The 25679-nt window shown below is 37.2% G+C and overlaps 1 protein-coding gene across 1 annotated transcript in view; it reads right to left on the bottom strand.

The window, feature by feature from the left end:
- HMGCLL1 (3-hydroxymethyl-3-methylglutaryl-CoA lyase like 1) overlaps positions 1-25679 on the bottom strand; it is an 88083-nt gene that overhangs the window by 27240 nt on the left and 35164 nt on the right. Inside the window, exons 6-7 of the mRNA XM_040598854.1 lie at positions 13626-13689; positions 9014-9202 (exon numbers count right to left, since the gene is read on the bottom strand). Of these exons, the coding sequence (XP_040454788.1) occupies positions 9014-9202; positions 13626-13689 (253 nt within the window). The remainder of the gene's footprint in view (positions 1-9013; positions 9203-13625; positions 13690-25679) is intronic.

The raw sequence follows: 25679 nt of genomic DNA, 5'->3' as shown, positions 1-25679 counted from the left end.
ATTGGTTCAGTAACTAGGGTTGAAAGCTTCTGAAATTCAATCATCATATTAGAGGCAGCTAGAACAATGTAGATTTCTAATATTTGTTAATCCTTTAAAATATACTAAGTTTCATGTCAGATATAAACCAAAAAACACAAAAACGTACAGGATACCTATTGGTATATGCAGGTAAATAGTTCCTTTGCCTCAGGAACTCTGGCTGCTTTCCAGCATACAGTAACAAATACATTTCCTTCCTTATCCTAAAAAGTTTAAAAAAATCAAAATCTTGTACCAAAGTCTAGTGTTTAAACTTTTTTTTTTCTAGTAATAGCATAATAGCTGTAATAATAGCAATGAGGAGTTTACTTGTGAACTATCAGGCTATCAAGGTTTTCTGAAGCATAGGGAGAAAGGTCAAAAAATTACAGCTCCTCAGAAATTGCATACTATGCACATCCCACAAAAAGCAGCAGAAAGCAATAAAAATAGGGTTGCTAACTTCTTTTGTACTGATCTGAGAAAAGAGCAGGAGTGGTACTGCCTGTTCATTTGCTTGCTTTCTTATTTTGCTGAAATTACAGGCAACAACATAAAACCAGAACCTATAAAAAGACACAAAAGAAAGAAAAAACCCAAACAGAATGTACTGGAAAACATCTGTCAGATTTTCAGTACGAATGCTTATGTTTTCATTTTCTTCCCATATGTAGGTCTGATTTATTCATTTGAGCAGTATGTTTTTTCACTTACAAAAGTAACTAGCCAACTGCTCATAGTAGCAATATTATTTGATAAAACGCGAGTGTTTTTCTACTTTCCTAAAGCACACACCCTCTTTTTAAGGTTTCTTCACAGAAGAAAGTCGCTGCCTTTTCACAATTCACCTGCCATTTTCCCCCTAATTTATCTGCTTTCAAATACAGTCTGACTCACCTCTGTCTTGTCAGCTTTCAATCTTAAACGATTCTGCTTACTCTTTTCTAATACACTCCTTCAGCTCAAACATCTGTTTTTTTTTTAATTGCTAGCTTTACCTAAGTGCTATGTTGTTTCTATGAGGAAAAGAGAATAAAAGGAAACAGAACTAAAAAAGCAAACATGTTTTCTAAAGAATTTTGTGTTATTGCTAACAGCTCTTTTAGTTTGACTGTATTCAAAAACATTGTTTACACTTTCAAACCCAGAAAATACCCGGTAAGCGACTATGATGAATTAGTTCCTAGAGAAATCCAAAAGTAGAAAGCTGTAGGAAGACCCTTATTTAAAGGGTCCCATTCTCACAATGGGAATCTAAAATTTGAAAAGTTTTATTTCTACAAGTTAGAAAAACTGCCCCTAACATACGTGTTATGGTATTGCAAGTTATTCATTTAAGCAGGAAAACCTGGGACCTACAGGCCAATACTTCCACAACCCTGCTGATGGGCGCTTTCCAGCTTGAAGAAATTCCGTTTCATAACTCCACTTGTTTCCTGCCATTTAGCCAACTTTCCACCTATTACATGCCTCCACGCCTTAATATTAACTTCCAGTGCAGAACACTGTAAATTGTTTTCTGAAAAATCAAAGCATATGATGGCCACTGTATATCCTTTGTCTTCTTTGGCAGTGACTGCCTCAAAGAATTCCAGCGAAATACTGAAGCATGACCAGCCCTTCCTGAATCCCGTACAGCTATTCTAAGTCAAGCTGTGTTTTCTAATGTTTCCCTATCTGAACCTTGAAATTAGTTTCTAGAGATCTCTGTTAAGTCTTCTGCAGTTTCTTAGCATACCTTTGCAAACAGCAGAGGAAAGTAAACTTATGAGGTCTGCTGAAACCTTTCGATTTCTACATGTTTCTTCAAATAGGAATGCAAAAGTATTAACATTTTTTCAAGATTTCAAAATACGTGCATGCTTCATACAGCAAGTCTTTCCTACCCTCACATCATGCTACATCAATTCTTCAGAGTGCCAGGCTGTGCTGGGGAAAGGAAACGGAGTGTTACAGAACTCAGATAATTTGATCAGGCATGTATGTATCTTGATCACTTGCCCACTCATATACCTTGGATTTTTTAATCTCAAAATTACCAAACTTAAAATCTATTCAGTTTCTAAACTTTGATTTCAGGAATAAATTTTACACCTAGACTTCATAAAAATGATTTGTACTTGTCCGATGCTCTTCCTCTGTAGACTTTTTTTAGTGTTTCACAACCTAAAAGTGATGAGTCTTATTCCTTGTTTTACAAATAAAAAACTGAAGAAAAGCGATGTGCAGAGTGACATGTCAAATCAGGAAAAGACAAACCAAGATGTTACTGTTCATATAGTACTTCTTATTGGCTTAAAAAAACCTGTCTGCAATACGGTCCTGAAATTTTAACTGACTTAAGTGTCATGACTATTTTTTTCTGTTAAAAATTAGTTTAGATGTAAATAATTTCATTGCCAGGCAGTGGGTACCCTGGCACACTGCTGATAATAATAAAAAAATCCTACTGGCATTTCATGTATTATTCAAGCAAGAACTTTGGCAGTCGCTACACACAAGTTCATTTCCTCAATTACTATGTATCTCCCCCAAATCAGTATTTTTTTTAGTTTTGTAGCAACAGACAAGTATGGCTAGACTGCCTTCCTCAGCTAGAAAGTTCACGTTCACTGTTACATGAAAATTCCTGGCTCAAGTGTAGCCCAATGAGTACATGCAAGGCTTCACACTTTTTTGTAGTTGCTTATCTATCTTCTCTACCTTATACAGAAGTGTCAATTTATTCTACTACACTACAGCTCTGAATGATTGTGCTTCGCAGGTAATTAAAAAGAGAATTTTGTACATATAAAGAATGATAAAGTGTCTCTTTTTTTTTTTCTTTCTTTCTTAATACCATCTTGAACGTTGAATTTCAGGTTCCTATTGAGTTAGACAAAGAGTTGAGAGATGTAGATGCATAAGCAAATTTATGATCCTACCAGTGGTCATTAGGAAGAAGTTGTTGAATTGCCAATGATGAACATAATGCACAGCAGCAACGGTAGATAAAGCTGGGAGACAGGACAGAAGAGTTTAAATCTTTATTCAAAGCCTGTGTATACACTTTGTTCTCTGTTTTACAGGGAGAAAGTGCAGGAATTCAGATGCTGGTCAAACCTAGCCTATAGGCAGACAAAAAGCAGTCCTGAATTTTGAACCTCCAAAATGGTGACCATTCATACCAGCACATAAATAAATGTGCATACCTGAATTTATGATGCTTTGAGTTAACCCTGCTTTTTTGTTTCCTTTTAAAGTTTTTGTTTTGTTTCCCAGCATGCTGTGGATTTTTTGATTGCTGTTTCATACTTAGAAAATCAGGGACCCAAGAGTTTTTAGTTTTACTGTTTAATTTTTGCTTATGTCATGTCCTTTTTATTCTCTTCTAGTACAGCATTTTGCAGCAAAGCTCATCTAGTTTTAAAATCTCTCTTTGTATTTGTGGCCCTGTCCAAGCAACCATAAAAAAGATCACAGCCCAGCTATGGTTTTGCACTAGAATTATGGAAAAGGGGGGATTTCAACATAAATCCAGGAGAAACCTGCTGGTTTTAACTTTGTATCTCTTTGGAAATGAACTCCAAAGAAGAAATCAGCACATAAAGTTCATGAAAACTAAACCCAAGGAAGTGTGCTTATGAGTTTTTACAACATAAAGTTTCATAAAATTGTACTTCTAATAAATTATCCTGTCACTTCCTTTTAAATCAAGGGATTAAACTGTGACTGTATACATGTTTGTATGTATAACTCAGCAAAAAGGTAAAAAATCACCAACAGGAACCCTAGAATAATTTATATGTGAGTAGTATACAGGTTATGTATATTAGCTTTCTTCTCGCTCGACCTCCCAGTATTGCTATCCACACCTTCATGCCATTTTACCATTATACTTTATCATCACTTCTCTATGCAACTGTAACTTGTATGGCTTCTAGCTGCACCTACTAGCTATTTGCTGGGATAAGCTTCCATGAGCCCTGCATCCTTGTAGACATCTATTAAAATAAGCTGGACAAATCAAAGGTGAAAGAACTGGCTGCAGCGTATGAATGGTAAGTGAATTTTCTATACAGATTCGGTATTTATTTGGAAATTCATCATAACAGGTATATTCTTTTAGGTCAGTTAGTCACAGAAATACAGGTCCAAAAACTTCAGAGAGGAATGGCAATGAAAGTAGTCTGGCACCTAAGAGATGTGTAAGTTCTGTCAGACACAGACATTGATTCTTCAGACTGATTCCTGGAGTCTTTTTTTGGCCCAGCAGAGCTCCCAGTACAGAACTGTTAGGGCTTTGTGCACACCCAGACACCAAGAAGTGCTTTCTGGATTTAACTGACTAGCATTATCTTGCTTCTCTGCAAGACAAAGCCTCCAGCTGAGGTCCAAGACCAGAGCATAGGACCTGCTAACTCACAGCTGCTCCATCTCCCAGCTCAGCACCCCCTCCACTACCTGCCAGCCAGACATCCTTAAAGCTCAGGATAGCGGTGGCCAGTCCCTCTAAAGACTCGACTGCCTCCAGCAGCAGCAAGCACAGCCTGCTCCGTAAAGGCAGGCCAAGAGTCACAGCTAGGCAGGCAGCAGCAGCAACCTCACCAAAAAAGAGTCGGGAGTGGAGGCTGCGATTCAACATCAGGATCAGGTCTGCAGATAGCACCCAGGATTGGTCACACATCTGCCTAAGAGCTTGAGGTTTAAAGCCATCACCAAGTGAAGGAGGAGGAGACCTCCGCTGAGGCTCCTTAGCAGCAGGCAGCTCCTGGGCATGAAATCTTAGCAGCGAGCTGGCCTCCACCGCCAGCTGAAAGGGGTCTCGACAGCCTGTCGCTACAGGCAAGCTCAACTGCCACAAATGGCAAATCCTGTATTTGAAAACAAAGGACTAGCTAGGAGCTGGTTTTGGGGGGGAAATTAAATCTCCCTTAAGGCTTCACATGTAAGCTCACATGAATCATGGAGGCAGGAATTTTAAACATAGTCTTTTTTTCAGTCGCTTAACTTCAGCTCTAGCATTTCAGGCCGCTGGCTGTTGCGAACTCGTATTCCTGTAACACAATGATCCTTCTGAATTAATAAAACACGAACTTCAGCACCTATGTTCAAACTCCTCTCCTGGTTCTGGCTCTTAAAGCTTTGCCACATCAACATTGCTTGCCTTTGTGTGAACTACATAAGTAAACTGGATGCACAAAAATATGCAGGTTGGTTAGTCTCTCCAGCATGCACCAAAAAGGCCAGAATCTATTTAGTTGTGATGAAGGGAAGCGGTCAGTAGCCAGCCACTTCTATTAGGATCTTTTTTTTTTAAAAAAAAAAAAAAGTTTATTTAATCTTTAAAATTCAAGGATCTTAAAAGACATTAACAAAATATTATGAAATATGTTAAAGTCTCTGTAAGGGGATATATTACACTGTAATGAAATCCTGTATTCACAAATTGGGAATTTGCAGTCTGAACCTTGAACATTTAAGTAGAGGGTTGCTACATTTTGTTTCTGGTACTAAAGTGTGGATTTTATTTCAAAATTCTTGTTTTCTAGAAAAAGAAATCACTAATAAAATGTAATTTAATTTGGCAAATCATCAGTTTCACTCATCATATAGTGTCCAATAAGGTGGAAACAATTACAAAAGGTGATAAAAATTCTTGCTCCCGGTAAGTCATTAGTTTTATGCTTGTTTTCTCTAAGTTAGGACTTGATCCCAGTAGTGTAGGGATCTGTTTATATCAATGAGTTACAACAGCAATTTGAATTTGATAAAGTTCTGTGGGATCACCATGTGATTGTTTCATTCATTGAGGTATCACTGCCAGCCAAAACTCCTCTTTGCATATTCTTTCTTATGTTCGGATATGTGCTATGAAAACAGACAAAGCTATTTCTGGCAACTACACAGGCTATGCAAGAAAAGAGTTCTGTATCACTTCCCTTTAAAAAATTCCCTTTTCGTACCCGCTCTGCACACACTACAGGCAGGAGCCAATTGTCAAGGTAACTCAAATCTCCTCCGATCAATGGTCTACCTTACTGGGGCCTCTCCAGCACAGAAGTTTCCTGACCCATCCTTTTACCCTTCCTTGGAGGTCTGTAACAATTTCCTATAAATGTTTTACTACTTCTTTTAGTTACATCTTGTGTTTGTCACATTAGCTAACCCTCATATGTAATTTTACTCAAAATACCATAACCTTTAACTGGATTGCCACATCACTTCTGATCTTCTGCATTTGTCTCCTTGGTAGATGGTATACTCTGATATTCTTATATTAAACCATTTAACCAAGAGTGAGTCATGTTTCTGCTTTAACTGTTTACTGTTTTGTTCTGAAGCATCACTTCACGTTCCTCAAATTTTCACACAGATGCTCTTCATGAAAGAAAGTGAAATTCCTTTCTCTAAGCAATGCTTTCTATCTATAGTATTCACTTTAACAACTTAAAAAATTACTTATCCTTTAAAAATTGGCTGATCTCTCTCCCATCTTTCACTACCTACCCTTCTGCTAAAACAACACACATAAAACTGAATACTAAAATTACACGACTACTTCCCTGCTAATTTCTTATACAGATACAGCCTGTCAGTTGTAGATGACTTTGGATCAGCCCCAAACAAAAGAAAATATTCTGGGTAGTATAATCCTGCATGGAACAATGTGATCTGTAGAAAAAATTACTTACTGAATCACCAGCACCTCTTTCCACTCCTAGGAGATCTCCCATCGAAGCAACGCCTGAATTAGTGCAGAGTGATTTGTGGCTTTCCAGCTGTCATTCATTAATTCTTAGGAAATACAATATACAATACAACAGTGTACAGTGTGGGGTTGTAGGCTGTGATGTTTTAGGAAGAGCGTAATCTTGCCTGCTGAATGACTTCTTTCTGAACAATAACCATAGCTCATTATTTCTATAACCCCTCAAACACATTTCACTCCTGATGAAATACTGAGTCGGTGCGCAGACCCATAAGGGAGGAAGGGTACAGAACTGTGTCTGTGGAGAGTCTGGTCTAGGAAACGAACGGCTGAGCTGGACAAGGGGTTTCACCCCAGTACTTCGCCGTTTGTGTATCTTTTGCAGAGAGGAAGGCACAGACAAGCCTTACCGCAGGGGCTAGAAGGCTAGAACTGAGGCACTCTGATCCACTGCCTTTGGCACTTTGCCAGCCAGCTGACCCGTGAAAGTTGCCCTGTTTTAGGAGTATTGTTTAACTACAATTCACTGCTAGCTGCCTTGTTTCTTTGACCAGAGACAGGAGAGGATGCTGCGAGGTGTGCCCCATTGGAGGATCCAAGAGCCTGGGGACCTACCTTTAGAGCCAGCCAAGGAGCTGCTTGTGCAAAGCCAGTCAGAGAGACTGTGTAATGCCTGCTTCATCAAGGACTTTTGGCAAAATCTATGACAAGCACAGCCCAGCCAACAACACTGCACCTTTAGACATGCACTGTAGCAGAACCTGAGCACATAAGGAAGTTTTCTGGTGGGCCTCAGGCACCCCTGGCTTCCCAGAAATCTGAGAAGGCTGCACAGGGGCTTTTTTTTAGGTCTATTGCTCTCCTGAATTTACATATTAATTAGCCTGAACTGCACACTAGGTACCTAAGAGCTTCTTTCCCCCTTAACTCTCACACAGTTGATTTAAGAAGTAAAACAACAGGAGTAGGAGGTAAACATGAGACAAGAATCACAACAAATACTGGGGTTAACAAAGCATAGCCATCCTTCAGTGTTTAGTAGGCACCAGGACAGCAATTATTTTAAGGAAGGATTTGAAAAACAATGCTTCAAGTATTTTTATGGCGAACTCCTCCCATGCTCAAGGGTTTTCCTGCTTTTAGCTATTACATCTGCAACTGAAGCTAACTGTGAAATTAGTGATTTATTTATCCCATGGTACATACACACACATTTGCAACACTAGAAGTAAGTGTGAAAAAGTTAGAACCTTTTTTAACCAGATTTTGTCATTCAGTATTTAATCAAATACCTGCGGATTCCCATGTTGAAACTTTCCCTGTTCCTTCTTGTGGCTTATATCACTAACACTGTTAACACACTGCTGTTATTCCTAAACAACCTCATAGGAGCTCTGCCAAAATAACAAGTTGGACAAAGGAAAGCTGACCTTACAAACGGCTGCCTGAACTGCATGGAAGCAGAAGATGCCATTAAGTGTAAAACAGAACAATAAAGCCCTACGATTTGTAAACAGCTTTTGATTCCATAACACTTATTAAAAATAGTCTCCTTTGGAATGCATGTAAACAGTAAGATATTTTTCAAGATTCTATCTTTACAAATAGTACATCAGAACTTGTAGCCCGTTTCTTGTATTGTGTCCTATGCATAAAAATATATGAACACAAAGGGAAAAATATATCTTATTGAAATTAACTATTTTTGATTATTTAGCCACAGATTTGAGAGAAGATTAAATAGGATATAAAGATATTGCTGATCTTATTTGGAAGGTATAACTGATAAACAAAAAGGCATACTTAAGACATGTTCGCAGTGATAAAATTATCTAGACCACTCTGTGTATGCAATTATCAATAATTTTGATTTATCTATCTTCAATCAAGATGTAATTATGCATTATTCTGTTTTATATTTAGACAACTTAGTAAAGTAAAAATTTTATTTTAGTGAATATCAAACATAGATGTTCCTAAGAAAAGTGGAATCAGAGACATCATAAAAAAATATTTTTATGTCCCTCATCCAAAATCAATGGAATATAATAATCACTGTTTTTTTAGTAATTTCATATGGAATTGAAGGTAATAAATAGATAAGGATTGACATTTCCTGGCAAAAGCAACAGCAGTAATACTTGTAGACAATCTGATGCATAACCAATACTTTCTGGAACTTTAGTGAGTGCCTTTTTCCTCTTCTAATGATTCTTTAAGGGTGGGATTTTAAAACACTGTGCACTTGAATTAAACTAAAGACTACTAGTAACATTTCTGTAAAACGAGATCCTGAGTTACCTGTATGGCTGTGAGGATATTGGCTAACGCCTGGCCATACGTGTCATGACAGTGAACAGCAAGAGCACTCAGAGGAATTTCTTTCATAACAGCTTCCAACATTCTTCTCATACTTCCAGGAGTCCCCACACCAATGGTATCCCCCAGAGAGATTTCATAACAGCCCATACTGTACAGTCGCTTAGATACCTGATTAGAAACAGAGAAACATGAAAAGGTCAAGATAAAAGAATATAAATTAGGGCCAAGAACATGCATTAAAAAGGACGTACTTCTGTACAGGTTTCAGGATCTGACCCCCCAAGGCAGATCTATGTATCAGAAGCCCTCTATTTATTCTTCAAAACTGTCACCCAAGAAGAAAGTCCCATAGATCCTCTTATTTTAAATTTATAGTTCTGCTTCTGTACATAGAATAACCAAGCAAGCCAAATCCATCAAAAACTTGGGTTTTGACTCTCCCACAGAATCCAAATAAGCAAGATTTTACACTATGAATTAAGTTTCTGTCAAGCCCTTTCCCAACATTTCCCCCTCTCTGGGGGTTTCCCAGCTGTTTGGTTTTCTCTGTGTACTTTTCAGCTTACAAGTTGTGCAGGGTAAAGACCTGCCCTTCTGTTTGCTTATTAGATGGAGCCAAGCACAGGGCTGAACTAAGACAATAAATAATTAACAAGAAGCCTGATTTTGCTTTCTCTTGGCACTGAAAACATGAATGGAAAATGAAGTTTAGCATGCTGTAGTTAATATTAATTTTGCTTGCTTTCCATGAAATCAAACATTAAAATACTAACAAAGCAAAACTGTAACTTAATTAACATTCTATTCTTTAAGTTTTAATATTTTTCTTAATACCAAACAAAACCATACACCAATATTTCTTACTTATGTAAGTAGAGCTCTAAACATTTCTGGAATTACATCTTTGAATTCTTTGTATGAGTAAGAGATTTGAGGTCTGGCTCCATGTTTTTATGGAGAGAGACATAACACTTGGAAGCACAAAATCATATTTGCACCAAAAATCTTTAGAAATTGAATGTAGGATCATTCCATCTTAGTTTTGCTGAATTTATTTTCAGTTTCTCAGTATGTTTGTCCCTTTTAGGATTCCTCCCTGTATATCAGTGATCCCAGCACGCCACTCCACTGGAAGAGAATCCAATCCGTGTCTGGAAATTAACTGTTCAGAAATGAAAAAATATGACCCTTTTCCAAGACATCTTCAGTTGCACTCCACTCTGCTGTTAAAGCAATTCCAGGACTTCATCAGTGGGATTGCTGTGAATATGTCTGAGGACGCTGACAAAGTGCTGCACCAGCAGTCTCCAAAGTGCTGGATTAATATTGCTGTTCACTTAATTCAAAGAACAGCTGAAAAAGAACTTCAAGTAGTCTGAACAGTCCTGCTTAAAGCTTGAAAGTGCTATGACTATTGCAAATGTAGTAAAACTCTCTGTACTTCAAGTCAAAGAGCCCCTGGTTTGTATCAACATAAATTCAATATACGCTTTAAGAAAGGGACATTCACCAGACTGCAAAAAGGGATTCTCACAGCATATTTTTATATCATCAACACATGGCAGGTGTTTTAACTGGACTACTGTTGTAAGAAAAAAAAATCATCGTCTGCAGTTAGTGGTGGATTACCCCTAGTTAATCCCCAAACCTCAGGTTTTGTGTAAAATCAGGGTACAGGAAGCAGACTGCATCTTTTTCTCATGTTCTTTTAAATCCATGATTCAAAGGTTTTCTAGATCAGCATTTTAGTGGCGACAAAGAGATTATATAAGCTGCTAGAAATCATACTCTGTTCACTTCCTTTGCTTGCTCAGTCCTTAGGTCTTTCAGCTTTCTGAAAATAAAAGTTCTGAAAGGTGACAGAAGAGAGGGGGAAACTCTGCTAACAAGCAAGCTGAGCATCATCACTGACTTGTCATGATCTAACCTTAAATCGACCTTTAAACAGAGGTCTATATTTAATTTCAAGAAGAATGTGCATGCTTGGAAGTTGGGTGGGAGTTTTTGTACTAAATTTTCTATCCCACCACAGTAGGAGGCAGCCCATTAGTTACAGTTTTGTAAGTTTTTAATGTGGATTTTTGGGAGGAGGGTGGGGGAGAAGAGAACATGCTATTTTGTCAGGATGTGATTACGAGCTTGCAGCTTTGTTGGTGGAACAGGACTCTGTTCTGCACCACCGAGCCATTTTACTATGCATGAGTCTCCTGCTACTACCCCTGGGAACAGTGCCCTGACACCAAGCGTGGACCAAAATCGGAGCTGACAACCCAGCACTGCAACCCCATAGGCAAATGAACAATTCTGCTGCTGAAAATAATACCTAAAACTATGCTCTTAATTGAATACAAAAGGTCCAGTTACAGATTATTTTAAGCAAATAACAACACAAAACCACACTTCAGTCCCTGTGCTGTAAGGGAAATAATCCATCAATATTCAAACACAAGTAGGTATGTTTTCTGTAGCCTGATCAGCCTGTATGCTGGATAATATTTAAATGAATTCACTGCTCTAGGTTAAAAGGAAGCTAAAGGGAGAAAGAACCAGGCAGAAAGATAAAAACTGCCAAGTGCATGACTGGAGGACAACAGATAACACAACTGCCTTCAAGGATGTTATACAGTGCTTCCAACAACTTTCAAGCCTTATTTGCCTAACATTGAAATTCACAAACCACAGGATGATAAATGGTTAAGCAGTGATTCCATTTCAAGAAGCAGCAGAGTGATAAAAGGACTATTATGACTATTTTAAGAGATGAGAATTCTTTGCTGTTTTGCTGGGTTTGGTTTTTTTAAATAAAGAACCATATGGATATACCTGATGAATTCTACAAGTCCGAAGGCATCTGAAGTTTGCATTCAACTAGATAACTAGGTGTAAAATAGTTATGGATCTAGTATGCCAGAAACATATATGGTCTGGTTAATAATCCATCTCTCCTAATTGCTTTTGCTTCAGTAAAAAAAATCTTTTGCTTAAGAAAAAAATATAAATCGTCACCATCATTGACCGTGGAGAAACAGTTTAAACCTTCCAATCATAGCTGCTGATTGCAATGCGCAGTCAGGGGGTCAAAATGGTCCCATCCCAAGAAAGATGATGACTATGACCAGGGTGGCAGCTCTCTGAAAGGGTTTAGCAACAGCCAGTAATTTTGATAATTCTGATTCAGCAAAGGATAAGTGCATGTGTTTATGTAAAATCCATTAACAGCTCATTAGATGCTTCTATATAAACATCAGTGCATGCTGAATCAGGACCTGAATTAATAACTTCATTGAGGTAGCTTTTATTCTTAAACACATACACAGTGGCGTATTCAAGAATACACTTACTAGGACAAAGACAGAAAATAAAACAGCTGTGTGAGTAAATGTTCGCAGGTTTGGAACACTAAATAGCACTCCCACCAGCAAACAGAAAAGAAGCTCTCCTGCACAAGGAGAGTAGTTTTAAAAAACGAGCAACACATGGAGAGTGGAGAGAAGCCTGTTGGGGAACATGATACTGCAGTAAGCAATCTACCAACAGCACAGCTGAATCTGTCATCGCTGCTCTAACTAAAGCTGTGTCACTTCTAACTTCCACTTCATATTAAAACAAATTAATTTAGAAATACTGAGTACCTTCCAATTTAGCTATTTTTTTCAGAGTGTGAGTCTATGTGGCTGCTGTGGGAGAAGTATTATCACAAGTTCCACCTGGAACATATACCAGAAGATCATGCAGGAGAACAGGACGTGAAAGCCACACACACATCAGACAAATGTTGACTAGCTTCTAGTGCTACAAAGAAAAAAAAAGTGCAGATTCTGCTAGATCACCAAAAATTGGTGATTAAGTATAAGAGAGAAGGCAAGTCTTTCTCTGGGAGGAAGGCCAGCATGTTCTACCTTGTGCCTCTTGAATTCTCTCTGCACTTTCTTCCCTACTGTCTATTTCAGCTTCGATGCCCTCCTTGTCTTCCCACAAAACTTAACACCTGTGTTTCACTCATCTCTTTCGCTGCAGAAAAAAAAAGCTCTACTAAGACATCTTCCTTCTCTTTTTAGCCTAAATGGGAAAAGGTGGTGGGGAGGGAAGATGCAACTTATTCCATCATAACACTAGAACAAGTTAAGAGATAAAGTTGGGGATGAGTTTTGGTTCATGTGTGAATGACATGACACTTGCCAGAAGCACAATGTTGGAGCAGTGGCTCCATCAGCTGACAGCACAGTATGCTTACTCCAGCATAAAATGCATTTAAAAGCAGACACGCTTTGCAAGAGGTTGTGCTGGAAACCATGAGCAACATGGTCCACTGACATATGTGCTTGAGTCTACTTCCTTGAGCATTTCCTTACCTTCTTGTTGGAGGAAATTGCATATATTTTTTTCTCACAACTGGTAACAATCAAAATATACTATTTTCCTCGGATTTGGCTGCTTATGGTTGAGTAAGGTTATGCATCAGCTATGATTTGTCTTTCTTACACTTTACCCATTAAAAATCTTTTTAGGATTAAGTACAGAACATTACTTATAGACATAAAAAAATTCATTTTTGATTCATTAAAAAGAGAAGCCAGCAGTTCATTCTTACTTCTGCCACTTTAGCCGGTACAATGTTTCCTTCGTATGGGCATCCCAATGCACATGACACATACCTATAATAAAAAGAACACACAAAGATCGTTTTATATGTTTATCTGTATCCATCCACGTTAAATATGATTTTGAATATTTAAGCCAGTCAATGTAGAATACAGATTTGAATGAAAAGTTAAAATTACATCAGATGAAAGTAGAAGGTTTATCAATTTTCTTTTTAAATCACAGAACACAGATTTATAGCTCATTTATGCTCAGTGGATGTCACAAGTTGGCAATGCAGCCAAGCTAATAGTGCTGCAGGAGACTTCAATTGTTCTTGGTATTTCCCTCTGAAGTTCTAAGAGCCAGCTCAAGTTTTGCCTTGCGTGGCCCACACAAGGTACTCAGAAGAAGATATCACCACCTTCTTGTCCTAATTACACGAATCATAGAGAGCAACACAAGCAACTTGTAACAACATCTCACAAGTCACTAGAATTGTGGTGAATGGGGTAGCTTTCACCCTCTCTCTCTGTACTGCCATTTCCATCCCTGTGTCCCAGAAGAAATACAGCTCCATCGCAAGCTGTAGTTTAGGTATGCCTTGGGACAAGAAGAAATCAAGAGGCCAGAGTATTTCTCAGAAGCTATTGGTTCCATAAAGCACAAAAGTTGAAAGCCACAACCGAGCCTCCACTATTCAGTCCTAATGCTGTGATACCATAGAATTTGGTTCAAATTTCCCTTTTTTAAAGACAATTAAGAGCCATGAAATTCCAATTAAACTTCTAATTGTTTATCTTAAATTGATTAGGAATAGGATTAAACTAACCAGAAACAGTCATTCAGAATCAAAAGAAGTGTGGCTGTAAAGGGATTTACAGCAGATTCAGAGGCAGACAGAGCCCCAGCCCCAGTGGGAGGTTGTTCAGCTGCTTAAAAGAAGAACAAGAGCCTTCATCGATGCCCCGTCATTCCCTGTCCCTCAACACTGAAGGATATAATGCAAAATTATACACTGTATAATGCGAACTGGATTGAACATATGCCAGTTTGCATGTAGTCATGGTCCGTGGGGTAAAGGATGTATTGTTTCTTTGCAGCTGAAGGAGAAACTGACTGATAGAATTTGAAATTAGGATGAGTAACAGGCAAAAACAAATTATGAAAAAATGTCAACATTTTCATGCAAAGAACTTATTCCATTCCTTTTATGAAGGTATGGCGTTGGCACACTGGAAGTAGCAGTAAGAATGAAGCAAACCTTGAACCTAGAAAGAATTTGATTAGCCCTGACAAAGAAATTGAAATTAATTTTGTTTCCACAAAAGTGGTTGGGTCCATTACCTACCGCTCATGATTTTAGTCCAGATGCCTACTAGGCATGATTTCAGTTATCTGTATGTCATTATGAAAACCAAGTTTTTGAAGCCTGACCACAGACTTCATTAAGTATCACCCCCAATTTAGATGTGACTGTTTAAGTTTCAAAATTCTTAATTTTCTTATCTACTTTAAAGATAAAAAAAGCAGCTACTGTCAACAGTTAAACACTGCCCTGCTTTTCAGTGACACATAACTCAAAAACAATTCAGGATAATTTCTTTAATGCACACACAGTATTTCAAATGAAACCAGGCATGAAAAATTTAGACCCAAAGGATGACTTTTTACATACTACTACAGTGCCTAGAGCTAGTGAATACACAGAATTTTACTGAAATTATTTTGCAACAACAGCCACAGCACTTATTATGAAGTGAGCATGAACAGTACTAAATACGAAGTAAATGCAAAACACTTAGCACATATGTGCACGTTCCCTTTAATTACATATATCTGTATATGTTCCTAATGGCTACATATGTTAGACCAAAAAGACGTGCATTTGGTAGTGATAATGTGGTATGAATGACATCTGGAATGGAGTAGCGCAAGCAAAAATAAAAGCAGGCCAAAAGGTACCTAGAGAACAAGGGAATATTCCCTGTGGTTCACACAAGTGAGCAGAAACTCGCCTGAGCTCTCATAATTCAGCTGGGCCTGCTGGGGTATGAAAGTCTGTGGTGACCTGAAGAATCTGCCTACTACAATGTACAAATCTGTTTGAGATTATGGACTCTCCGCATGCTTACAACATTGTGACTAGGTTGACATTTTAAACAAGGAAAATATGATAGGTATAATTGATCTGGGCATCTGAAATTCAACATTCAACTGGAGAAAATAAGGATTACTGAAAGAATTTGACCAGAGAACAAAGCCCCGTGGAAAAATGAAATAACTGTTTTTCAGTACAGTTCATCAAGGATGAGCTTGGCAGAATTTTATCTAACATTCTCGTTTAACGAATTAGCATTAGAAGCAGAGATGTGGTGATAACATTACATTTTTTGGTGCTGTCAATACAAAAAAAAAAGCACTGGGAATTAATGGAGAAAGGACAGGAGCAATAGAAATGAGAGTCAGTTGATGGCAATGACAAAGAAAGTTAAATGCTTAAAATGAGACTGTAAAAGAGTAGAATGTGCTCCAAACACAGATGTGAGGATAAGCATTTCTAATAGAGAACATAAAATATGAATTTCATTTGACAAAGTCTTGCTAAATTCTTACTGAAAATAAGAGACACAATTTGAGTAATTTGTAGAAAAAGTAATGCAAGCTGGAACAGATGCAGGCAAGGGCTGAGTACTGCTCACAGGGGTACAGAGAGCCTAGCATGTGAAAGGAGAAAATTATGCATGTCTATGTGCAAAAGAGAAGATACTCATGTGTCTGGTCTGAGCATTTGCCAAGACATTTAGACTTAGAGCAGTGCTGGGTGGGATGCTTTGTAATTGCATTTGTGTGGTTCCAAATTAGGTTCCAAATTAAGAAGCTTAAGTGAGAGCAAATAGGTTTCAATAGGAAGGTGCATACGTTACCTAGATATGTTTGGTTGTTACATACTCTTTTTTGTGTTTGAAATAAGCCATAAGGCATTAAAAGCACAAGAGAATCCAGACAAAGCAGAGCCCCAAGACCTCCACTCACAGCCCTGCAAAATGGGAGACAACTTTGAATAACATGCTGAAGAACTGCTTAGAAAGGAGAAAATTAACAAGACGGAGCCACAGAGAGTAACAAAAGACAGAAGTTTAAAGAAGAGTCTGGTCAACTGCAGCAAACACTACTGACAAGTCAAGAAGAATGAGAATAGACTACTGTTTCTGAGATCTTGTCATCAGGGAGTTTGGTGAGAGCTGTTGCAGTTGCAAGCAAGGAACAGAAGCCAAAGTGTAGGAGTTATAGGAGGGAATCACAGAAGAGGGTCTCCAGACAGTAATTATAAACAGCGCCTTCAATGAGCTTAGGAATGAAGAAGAGATAGGCGATGAGATATGATATGAAGAACCAAGTAGGGTCAAAGGTGCAATTTTTAAGAGGCAAATGCTTGCTTATATTGCAGTGGAAAAGAGCCAGAGGACAGTGAGAGGTTAAGAAAGAGAATAAGGGAGGGGAGAAAGAAGAAGAAGAACAGAACGTGGGGTCACAGGGGCAAGTGGAAGGGGTACGAATGTAGAAGTAGACAAGAAACTCCTGCTACTCTGACAGTGGAAGAGAAAGAGAAAGGATTAGGGGAGGGGAGGGAGAAGCGAGTGACAGAAGGAAGATCATACTGTATTTTTCCTTAGGAGAAAAAGCGAGATCCTATGTGAGGAAAAGCAGCAGAGGGAAAAAGAGGGAAGAGTTTGAGCAATGAGTTACAGAGGCAACTGGGATTTGATTTGGGGATTCAATTAAGTTGGAGAATACAGCTGTTTTCTAAAAAGATGGCAGGACTGAAAGAAAAAAAGACTGTAATGAAAATTACTGTCTTGGTCTCAGGATATTCACTAGAGGCTCCACAGCATGAGAGAAGTAAATATCTGGGAGTTCACCAAGCAGACTGCAATGGAAGTGTTTAATTCTAAGTATGTGCTTAAATCTTTGCTGAATCAAGGCCAGATGTTTTAGTAGCTTAACTACGTCTTTAGCATGCAATCAAGGAAAGAGCCCATGCAACCAGAGGTGGAAAAGAAGGACCTGTAATAAGTGAACATATCTACACAGCTACTTCAGGAACACACGGTTAAAAGCTGTCTTGCTCAGGTTCTCTGAAATCAGAATTCCTCCCTTTAATAAAAAGAAGTTCTCTACTTGTTTCACCTGGCACTTCACCTAGTCTCTTGTCTGTCCGACATATTTCACTGCAGGTGAGTTATCACTTGGCCTTCTCCTAAACTGTTTTCTATGCATATAAAAACATTAAAAAAATAAACCCCAACAACTCTACTGTGTAATATTTTGGACAAAAATGCTGAACAGCCTCTGGGGATGGGGAGGGAGAAGGAAGAGGAAGAGAGTTTTCAATTTCTTCCACTAAGCCAAACCCAAATTGCAATGCTCCACAAATGGCGTAGACAGTGTAAGGTCCCCACGATCAAGGTCACTAGGAATGGTGATAATCATCACACCAGCCCAACGACTGTGAAGTGCAGGACATAAAACCACAAACAGGGTAAATGAGCAAACTTTTCATAACCAAAGTGTGTTAAAAGGAAAATGAATCCAAGCAGAAACTGAACTCCATGTTGTAATCAGCCCTTTGTCAGCTTGTTTCAGCAAGAGTTCCAGAGCCAGATCCACAGCTGCTACCACAGCTGGAAGCACGGAGCCTCCTGAGAAGCCAGTTGCAAACTCAGATGCTGCTGTTTCCTGTTTATTATTATAGTGTAAGTTCGCATATAATTTACCATGTTCACTGCAGATGTATTTATTTTTATTGGACGTTCGTGCTAAAATGTATATGCCTATCATTTGGTGAATTCATAATATTAAGGTTGATATAGTCTGTCTCTTTGCAAAGGAAGCCATTTGTTAAAAACAAGCAATCTTTACTGTATGGAGAGGGGAAATACAAAAGACAAGAGGGAAATGAGATTCTTCCAGAAAAAGAATCTCCAAGCCAAGCCCAAAATATTTAAATATGGCCAGGATTTTTTTTCCCACATTCAATTAAAAAAACACCAAAAAAACAAACCAAAAAACCTATATCTCCATTTATCTAGTGCCCAGTTGTGAGCACATATATATATATATGCTATTCAAAGTGAATCCTGTAGTAATAGTACTTATTATTAATTTTAGAATGCCTAGAAAACACTGTTAAATTGTGGACTCTGTTCTAGAAAATAAATTCTCTAAAACCAGAACAAAACTCTTCCTATAATGAAGGGCTTCTTAACCACTTAACTTTTAATAACTATACCAAATATCCATGGAGCAATCAGTAACACATGGGCAAACACATTGTATTGTTACCTTATAATTTTGTACTAACATTTCAAGTCCTAATTTGCACTACCCTTTCAGAGAAAACAGGGATCCTTTTCACTTGCCACAGGTATCCAAAAAAAACCCAACCCCCCCCCCCCCCCCAGCTCTTCTGGCCTGCTAATATTTTCTATCTGCAGGCACAAAAAAACGGGTAGAAGTTGGTGTTAAGTTTTTCCTAAGGAAAATCTCTCCTCTTACATAGTGCAATCATGCAGAACGATAGTACAATGGCTCCTACATCCTTTTCTTAACTTGTCCCCAGTACAAAGAAAAGCACCAAGTCCCCACATTCCAGTCATCTCCAGCTTCTCAAACTTCTCCAGGGGACTGTGACCAGCTGGCTTAATCCTGTGTAACTGTAGATTTGTTTACCATTTGCATAATAAAATGTGCTGCCTCCAAGTCTATTAAAACGTAGGTCTACATTTTGTTGTTCCCGTAACCTCAGACACAGGCTCGCTTATGGTGACGTGAAGGTGTTAAAATTAGTTATATATCTAAAGAAGCGATAATGGCATAAATCATCCTATTATCAATATAATTGTGACTATGCTAAACTACAGAGAAGTCTACAAATGGGGGTTTAAAGCAATGTGAAAAAAACGTGTACTCCATATACATACTCCCTATGTATTCCAGAATACCAGAAAATACAAGTTCAAAGTTTCTGTCTGTATTCATAAAACATTCACAGCTTTAAACTGTATTGATTTGTGCAAAAGTGAATTGCTGGAGTTTATCTCATGGTAATTCCAATTAGGTATAGAAAATACAGTATTGTAAAGCCATCCAAATATCTTGAATTAAGGCATTTAAAATGAACTGTAATAAAAGAAAAAAAGCATTACTGAACTGCATTATAAAGACCAGACTGTCTTGATAATCAAAAGTTTCACATAATCAGGACATTTCTTTATAAACAAAACAGACTTCTTTATTGGTTTCCAGAATTAGTTGTTATGAAGTATATTAAAATAAAACTGATATATTCCACATGCATATTTTTTTTCAAAATAAATCCAAATATCACTAGCACACGATAAAGGTAACTAAAATCAGTTCTTTCTTTTTAAGTTTCAACTATTTTGTGTCTTACCTTGTGTATTATTATCAAAGTAGAACAAGAATTATTTCCTATAATCAACAAGGAATTATGTATGTTGTAACCTGTAACCTTTATTATAACATAATATAAAATAGAGTAATAATAATATTCCATACAATTGTTTGTTTTGTATCTATTTGTCATAGTAAAAAATATTGTTATATTTCAAGTATATCAACCATTATTTGAATTATATACAAACACAGATGTGAGTCAAATACTGGTATGTTTCAATGTGCTTTTATGTATTGTGAACTTCACCATACTCATCATTCATAAAAGACAGAGGACTATAAACAAAGGAATGACATACACCAGTTTAGAATTAATGCGTGATTACATATGCTTTAATTTATGAAGAAGCAGCTTTGCAAGGAAATGCTTCTACAGTTATTTTACAGCACACATTTGCATCTGTTTTTCCAACACTGAAACACTAAACACTTGCATACACTTTCATATTTGCACATGCAAATAGTACAAATTGCCTCAAAAGGGCTATTCACATGGATATTTTTCAGGACTGGGACATAAATACAGCTTTTACTTACGGGTCATGGAGAAATGTTTTTTAGTAGAGAAAAAAAATTACCACCTTTCAGCTCTTCCCAGTTAATTTTTATTAGGACTAAGACAGTCTTATACAGAACCGAATGTTTCAGAAGAAAGTCTGACTTTATTTCACTGTCACAGGACACGAAGTTGGTAGTGAAGCACTCTTTGTGGAAAAGGGGGAAACACATATTCCTTACTTCCTTACTGTTCTATTGTACTGATTGCAATTTATTTCTGTGCCTTTTTAAATTTTGGAATACATTAACTGGGAAGAATCTAGCTTAACCAGAAGTTACCTAACATTTTCTTCATATGTACATTAAAAATCAATTAAATTAAAACACAATCCAAGTGACCACTTGCAATCACGGTTTGCCACAGTTTTTCATCAATCCTAGCTGTTAGGCTTAATTTTTAATCACTGAAAAAGATGTGATATTTTTAATATTACCTGAATTATGCATTAAAAGATGCAATTCCAAAACCAGCAGTATTTTGTGTCATTTCACATGCAAAATATGCATAGCAGTAATTAGCTGACCACACAGTTTATAACTGATTTGGCTCAGCGTCTTCACAGAATGTGTCCCAGATGTTATCGTGAAGTTTTTATGCACGTTCAAAAAATAAAAATAAAAACCCCTTTATGATGCTAATAAATAGTCCAACTTCTAAGACCATACACAAGACTCCAATTCTTCATAAACATCTGAAGTAATTTAGTAAACATTTAGAAAACTGTGTACTGTGCTAGAGATTTTAAATGTGACAGCTGACAACATAAATTTTCTGGACGATGATTGAGTCAACGTTAGTGCAGCTGTAGCAACAGTAAGACATGCAAAAGCTTAAAGTTTAGTTTCAACTGTTTGAGTGCATTTTTCATAAGATTCAAGGATTGTCGATGATTTATTGTCACTACATAAATTCTAAATTGCCAGTAAAAATAGGAAATAAAATTTGAACCCCTTAAAATTATTTTTGGAAGTATTTTTTAACTGCACAAATAAGGAGTTAGGGCACAGCACTAAATTATCCATTTCCTGCAAATAAATAACACCTTAAACAATAATAATGCTTTAGAAAGGAAATAATATCTGTCTTGAAATTAATATAAATACAATTTATGCATATTAATATTTTTATTATCTAAGTAATTCCAGCAAAATATTTAGCCCACAGAATTTATATTAGAAGCCAAAAATGTGTAGTCCTGGGAGCTTGCTTGAGCAAAGGCATATTCTTTTGCATGCATGAGCAAAGACCATGTTTCTTTAAAAGTAGCCAATCTATAAAAGGGTGATTAAAACACCAAAATGTTGATTCTTAGTGCAGAGTAAAAATCTGTGTCCATATAGTCCACAGCTTCATTTTGTATTACCGTACATGACAAAGCCTATTAACAGATTCCTTATATCTATTGTAATTTACATAAATTACAAGGTGCTAATCCTTACCCTAGGCGCAAGTAGGATGGGATTTAGCTGTTCTAACTTCTGACATCAAAGGTAATAACCTACAGCCTATGCCTTAGATAGAACATCTATAGGATGACTAACACAGGATAGCACCCAAGCTCCTCTGCAGCCAAAAGGATGGATCTTCTGGAGAGCGGTTCATCTGATCCTAAGGCAGGTACTTAAAAAAGCACATGCAATAAATCGTAGCCTGAAGGCTGCCTATTTCCCCTCTAGTAACTACAAGCAGATTTAGGATGACAAACTCAGACTTGTTGTGTGGTCATGCTCAGATCTGCCTCATGTTACAACAATAGTTGTAAACAATATATAATTATTTTCAGTAAATAGAAGCCACACAACAAAATAAAACCTGAAACTAATCTTCTCCTAAATAACAACCAGTCAAACCGTAAGCATCAATTCTAAATAGTGAATGTCAACTGGTGAACTATGTAACATCCCATCCTTTTGTTTCCAAAATGCTGGGTGTTGAGGCCATTCAACAGAAACTCATAAATCCTAATTTCTTAAACTGTCAGTTTCTGTCTCTGCTTGACTTGTCTATGTGATACCTATGGATCAGGATATAAAGAACAACTTGCCACAAAGCTTTGACTGTCTCAGCATGTAGAGAATTTTGCATGGAACTGGGATACAGAAATGCCATTTATTTTATCTGTGACTGGAAGCAGCTTCTTCAGTAGCAGCTAAATATAGGATCATAAATCAAGATCATAAATATCAGGCTTTGATAGCTAATTCTTTTTTGATTGTTTTACCTCCAGGAAAAAGCCACCTTGATTGCACTGAATATTTCTATGAAATCTCTGTTTAAGTCTTATTTTCTAGTTACCTTTTCCACACTTTTCATTGAGGAAGAGAAGCCCAGTGTTTGCATCATTAAATAGAATGTAACACTCCACAAATCTTCTAAATGTACTACAATATTTGGGAGCTAATGAACTACTTCCACTCCAGTTCTAATGAATTCCCTGTAGTAGTGCAGAATTTTGTTGGGTGTTAGTACCAGAGAAAATTATGGTTTACTCTTCTAGCAATAAGTTGGAAATGACAATCTGCTTCCATAATCCCTCTCCTCACAACAGCTCAAATGTCATAAACAGATTTATTTACTTCCTGGATTTAGCAGTCAAAATTGATGTTTCTTCCTTATGGATATTTTTTTTTAACTAATTAAAAGTTTTAAGTCCATTTTCTAGGGCCTTGTTCAACTGCTAAGTGATCTACCATTAAAAAAAAGTCCTGAATTCTGCATTTCTGTGTTTATGCCCCTGCTATTATTTTTCTGTCTTCAGAATTCTATTCAACAAAAGACAGTACACTGGAGCTTAAAAGAAAGTTCTGATGTAGATGGACACTAAACAATCCTTTTTTATTATTATTTCTGCGCAATCATTCCATCTCAATGCTTCCTACAGATTCCCGTAACTCTGCCACCCATGATGAGTGTATTTGAATGAGTATGAACGTGCAGAAACAAGATTCATTGTATCACAATACTTCGCAATTATTCTCTTCAAAACTTATTTGTCTAGACTCTGATCTGTAGTCACATTTTATTTGTCATTAATTACTATTTTGTCTCCTCAAAATCTCCCTGGCAGGGATTTTTTAAAAGTACACTTAAAGTCCAAACAGATTGTGTTAACCTGTTCTCTTTTTATCTTTTAAGTTGTTAGCATGCTCAAAACTTTCTTTTCAGTATTTTCATATACTGAAATCCATGTTCAATGGATGTTTTAGATACTCAAAATTATTACCTCAGTTTGTTTTGTTTTGTTTTGTTATGAAATAAGGGTCCATATTCTGCAGTTTAGATTCTCGGCAGATTTTTAGGAGATTAGCTACTTTATTATTGAGTTATATTAGAAACCGCTGGACAAATAGCAGACCGTCCTCTCCTGGAAATTTTGATTTGTTGAAGTGTTATATTAGTCCAGCATCTTATCTCCTGATGCCTCAACCTCTAATTTTCACTGGATAAATTAGTTCCTAAACTAATATCCTGTGATGCAGAAAGCTGTAACATAAATATAAACATAACTTCTCTTCAATTATCCTCTTTAATTGGTTTCTTTACTTGGTTATAATTCCACAAATCAAATGATTCTGTCAATGGCTTCCTACTTCCGAATGATTCATTTTTCTTAGACCTGTAAGCCTAAGGAAGAAAGCTACAGCTGGAGAGAACTTACATAATTTTCATTCATAACTTCAAATCTGTTCACTTTGTAGCAGATCTGATATTAAGCAGTCCGCTGTTGAAGCATTCTGTAACATACTGCACCCGGCATGACAGACTCAAAAAATTGTCCTGCACGCACTGTGTGAAGTTTGCCTAGGTCTGCTTACCGAAGTGCAATTACAGATCTTTGCACTGGATGCACAAAGTAAGCACTTTTAAAACATAACCTTTTTGAATTTTCTGAGTTCAATTATCTCATTTCTCTTCAACTCTGCTGTTTTTTCTGTTTGCCTCATTACTGGTTCTTGATACTTCCCTGCATCTCCTCGCTTTGTTTTCCTTCTTTTTATTTTTAATTACTATCATATTTTTTTTTTTTTTATTCGTGCTCTGCTTCCATTTGACCATTTTCTGCCTCCTATTTCCTCCTCCCTGTACACGCCTTCCCATCCTGCTGCCTTCTCGTTTTTTTCTGCTGTGTGCAGGAAAAAAAACCTGCTACACAGTTCATCAGTTAGCAGACAATAAATGTATGGGAATGCTGTAGAATCCTATCATGGGAACAATCATTTCCATCACTTCAGTGTATCAGTGCCAGAATAACTGCTACTGGCATATTACAAATGCTTTAGACATACAATGTGTGGGAAGAAAAAGCAGCAGGTTGCCATTTTCTTAAACGTGTGAAACTAGTGCACAGAAGGTAAGTTAACATTTTAAGCTCCAACATCAATGTAGAGTACATTACAGGGGCTTCATGACCTTAAGTTTACATTTTCTGGACCAGTTGCAAAGTCCATTTGTTGACACCCACAGCTATTCAAAACATATACAATGCACAGGCTTTGAAGATTCCTTTGATGGTTGGTTGCCTCTATTTTGCCATTTGGTTGAATTTTGTTTGTGAAATACAGGAATATGAAACAGAAAATATTGCCTCACATACCCAGACATGTGAGAAAACCAGAAAACAAAAGTTTACAGTAAACATGTTCACCAGTGCCTAAGGTCTGTTGCTACACACATGCTGTCTTTTCTGAATTGACTGCCTACTCCCTTACCCACACCTATATGGGTCCTAAAATTCAGACATCCCTGAGCTTAATCCTCCTTGAGAACTTAAATTGCTAGTTATGTTCTCAGCTCAGAATTGTTTCAGAAAAATGTGGCAAACAGTGGTGGCAGACACCTTTTAAACAACAGATCTCTTGTAAGAGAAGCTGCTCAGGAAGGCAAGCCCTGACTCTACCTGACAGATTAGCAGCTAGGTAGAGTATTTAAACTTGGGTACAGGTTATTATTTCTTAATAACGTGAAAGTCCTTATTTCTCTGTTCAGTGAATTTCCATCTGAACTATATAAACAGGCTAGGGGAAA

Source organism: Falco naumanni, chromosome 6 (assembly GCF_017639655.2).
Source record: "Falco naumanni isolate bFalNau1 chromosome 6, bFalNau1.pat, whole genome shotgun sequence".
NCBI classification, from domain to species: Eukaryota; Metazoa; Chordata; class Aves; order Falconiformes; family Falconidae; genus Falco; species Falco naumanni.
Note: the sequence above shows the minus strand (reverse complement) of the source record. Positions and strands in the feature narration are given on the sequence as shown.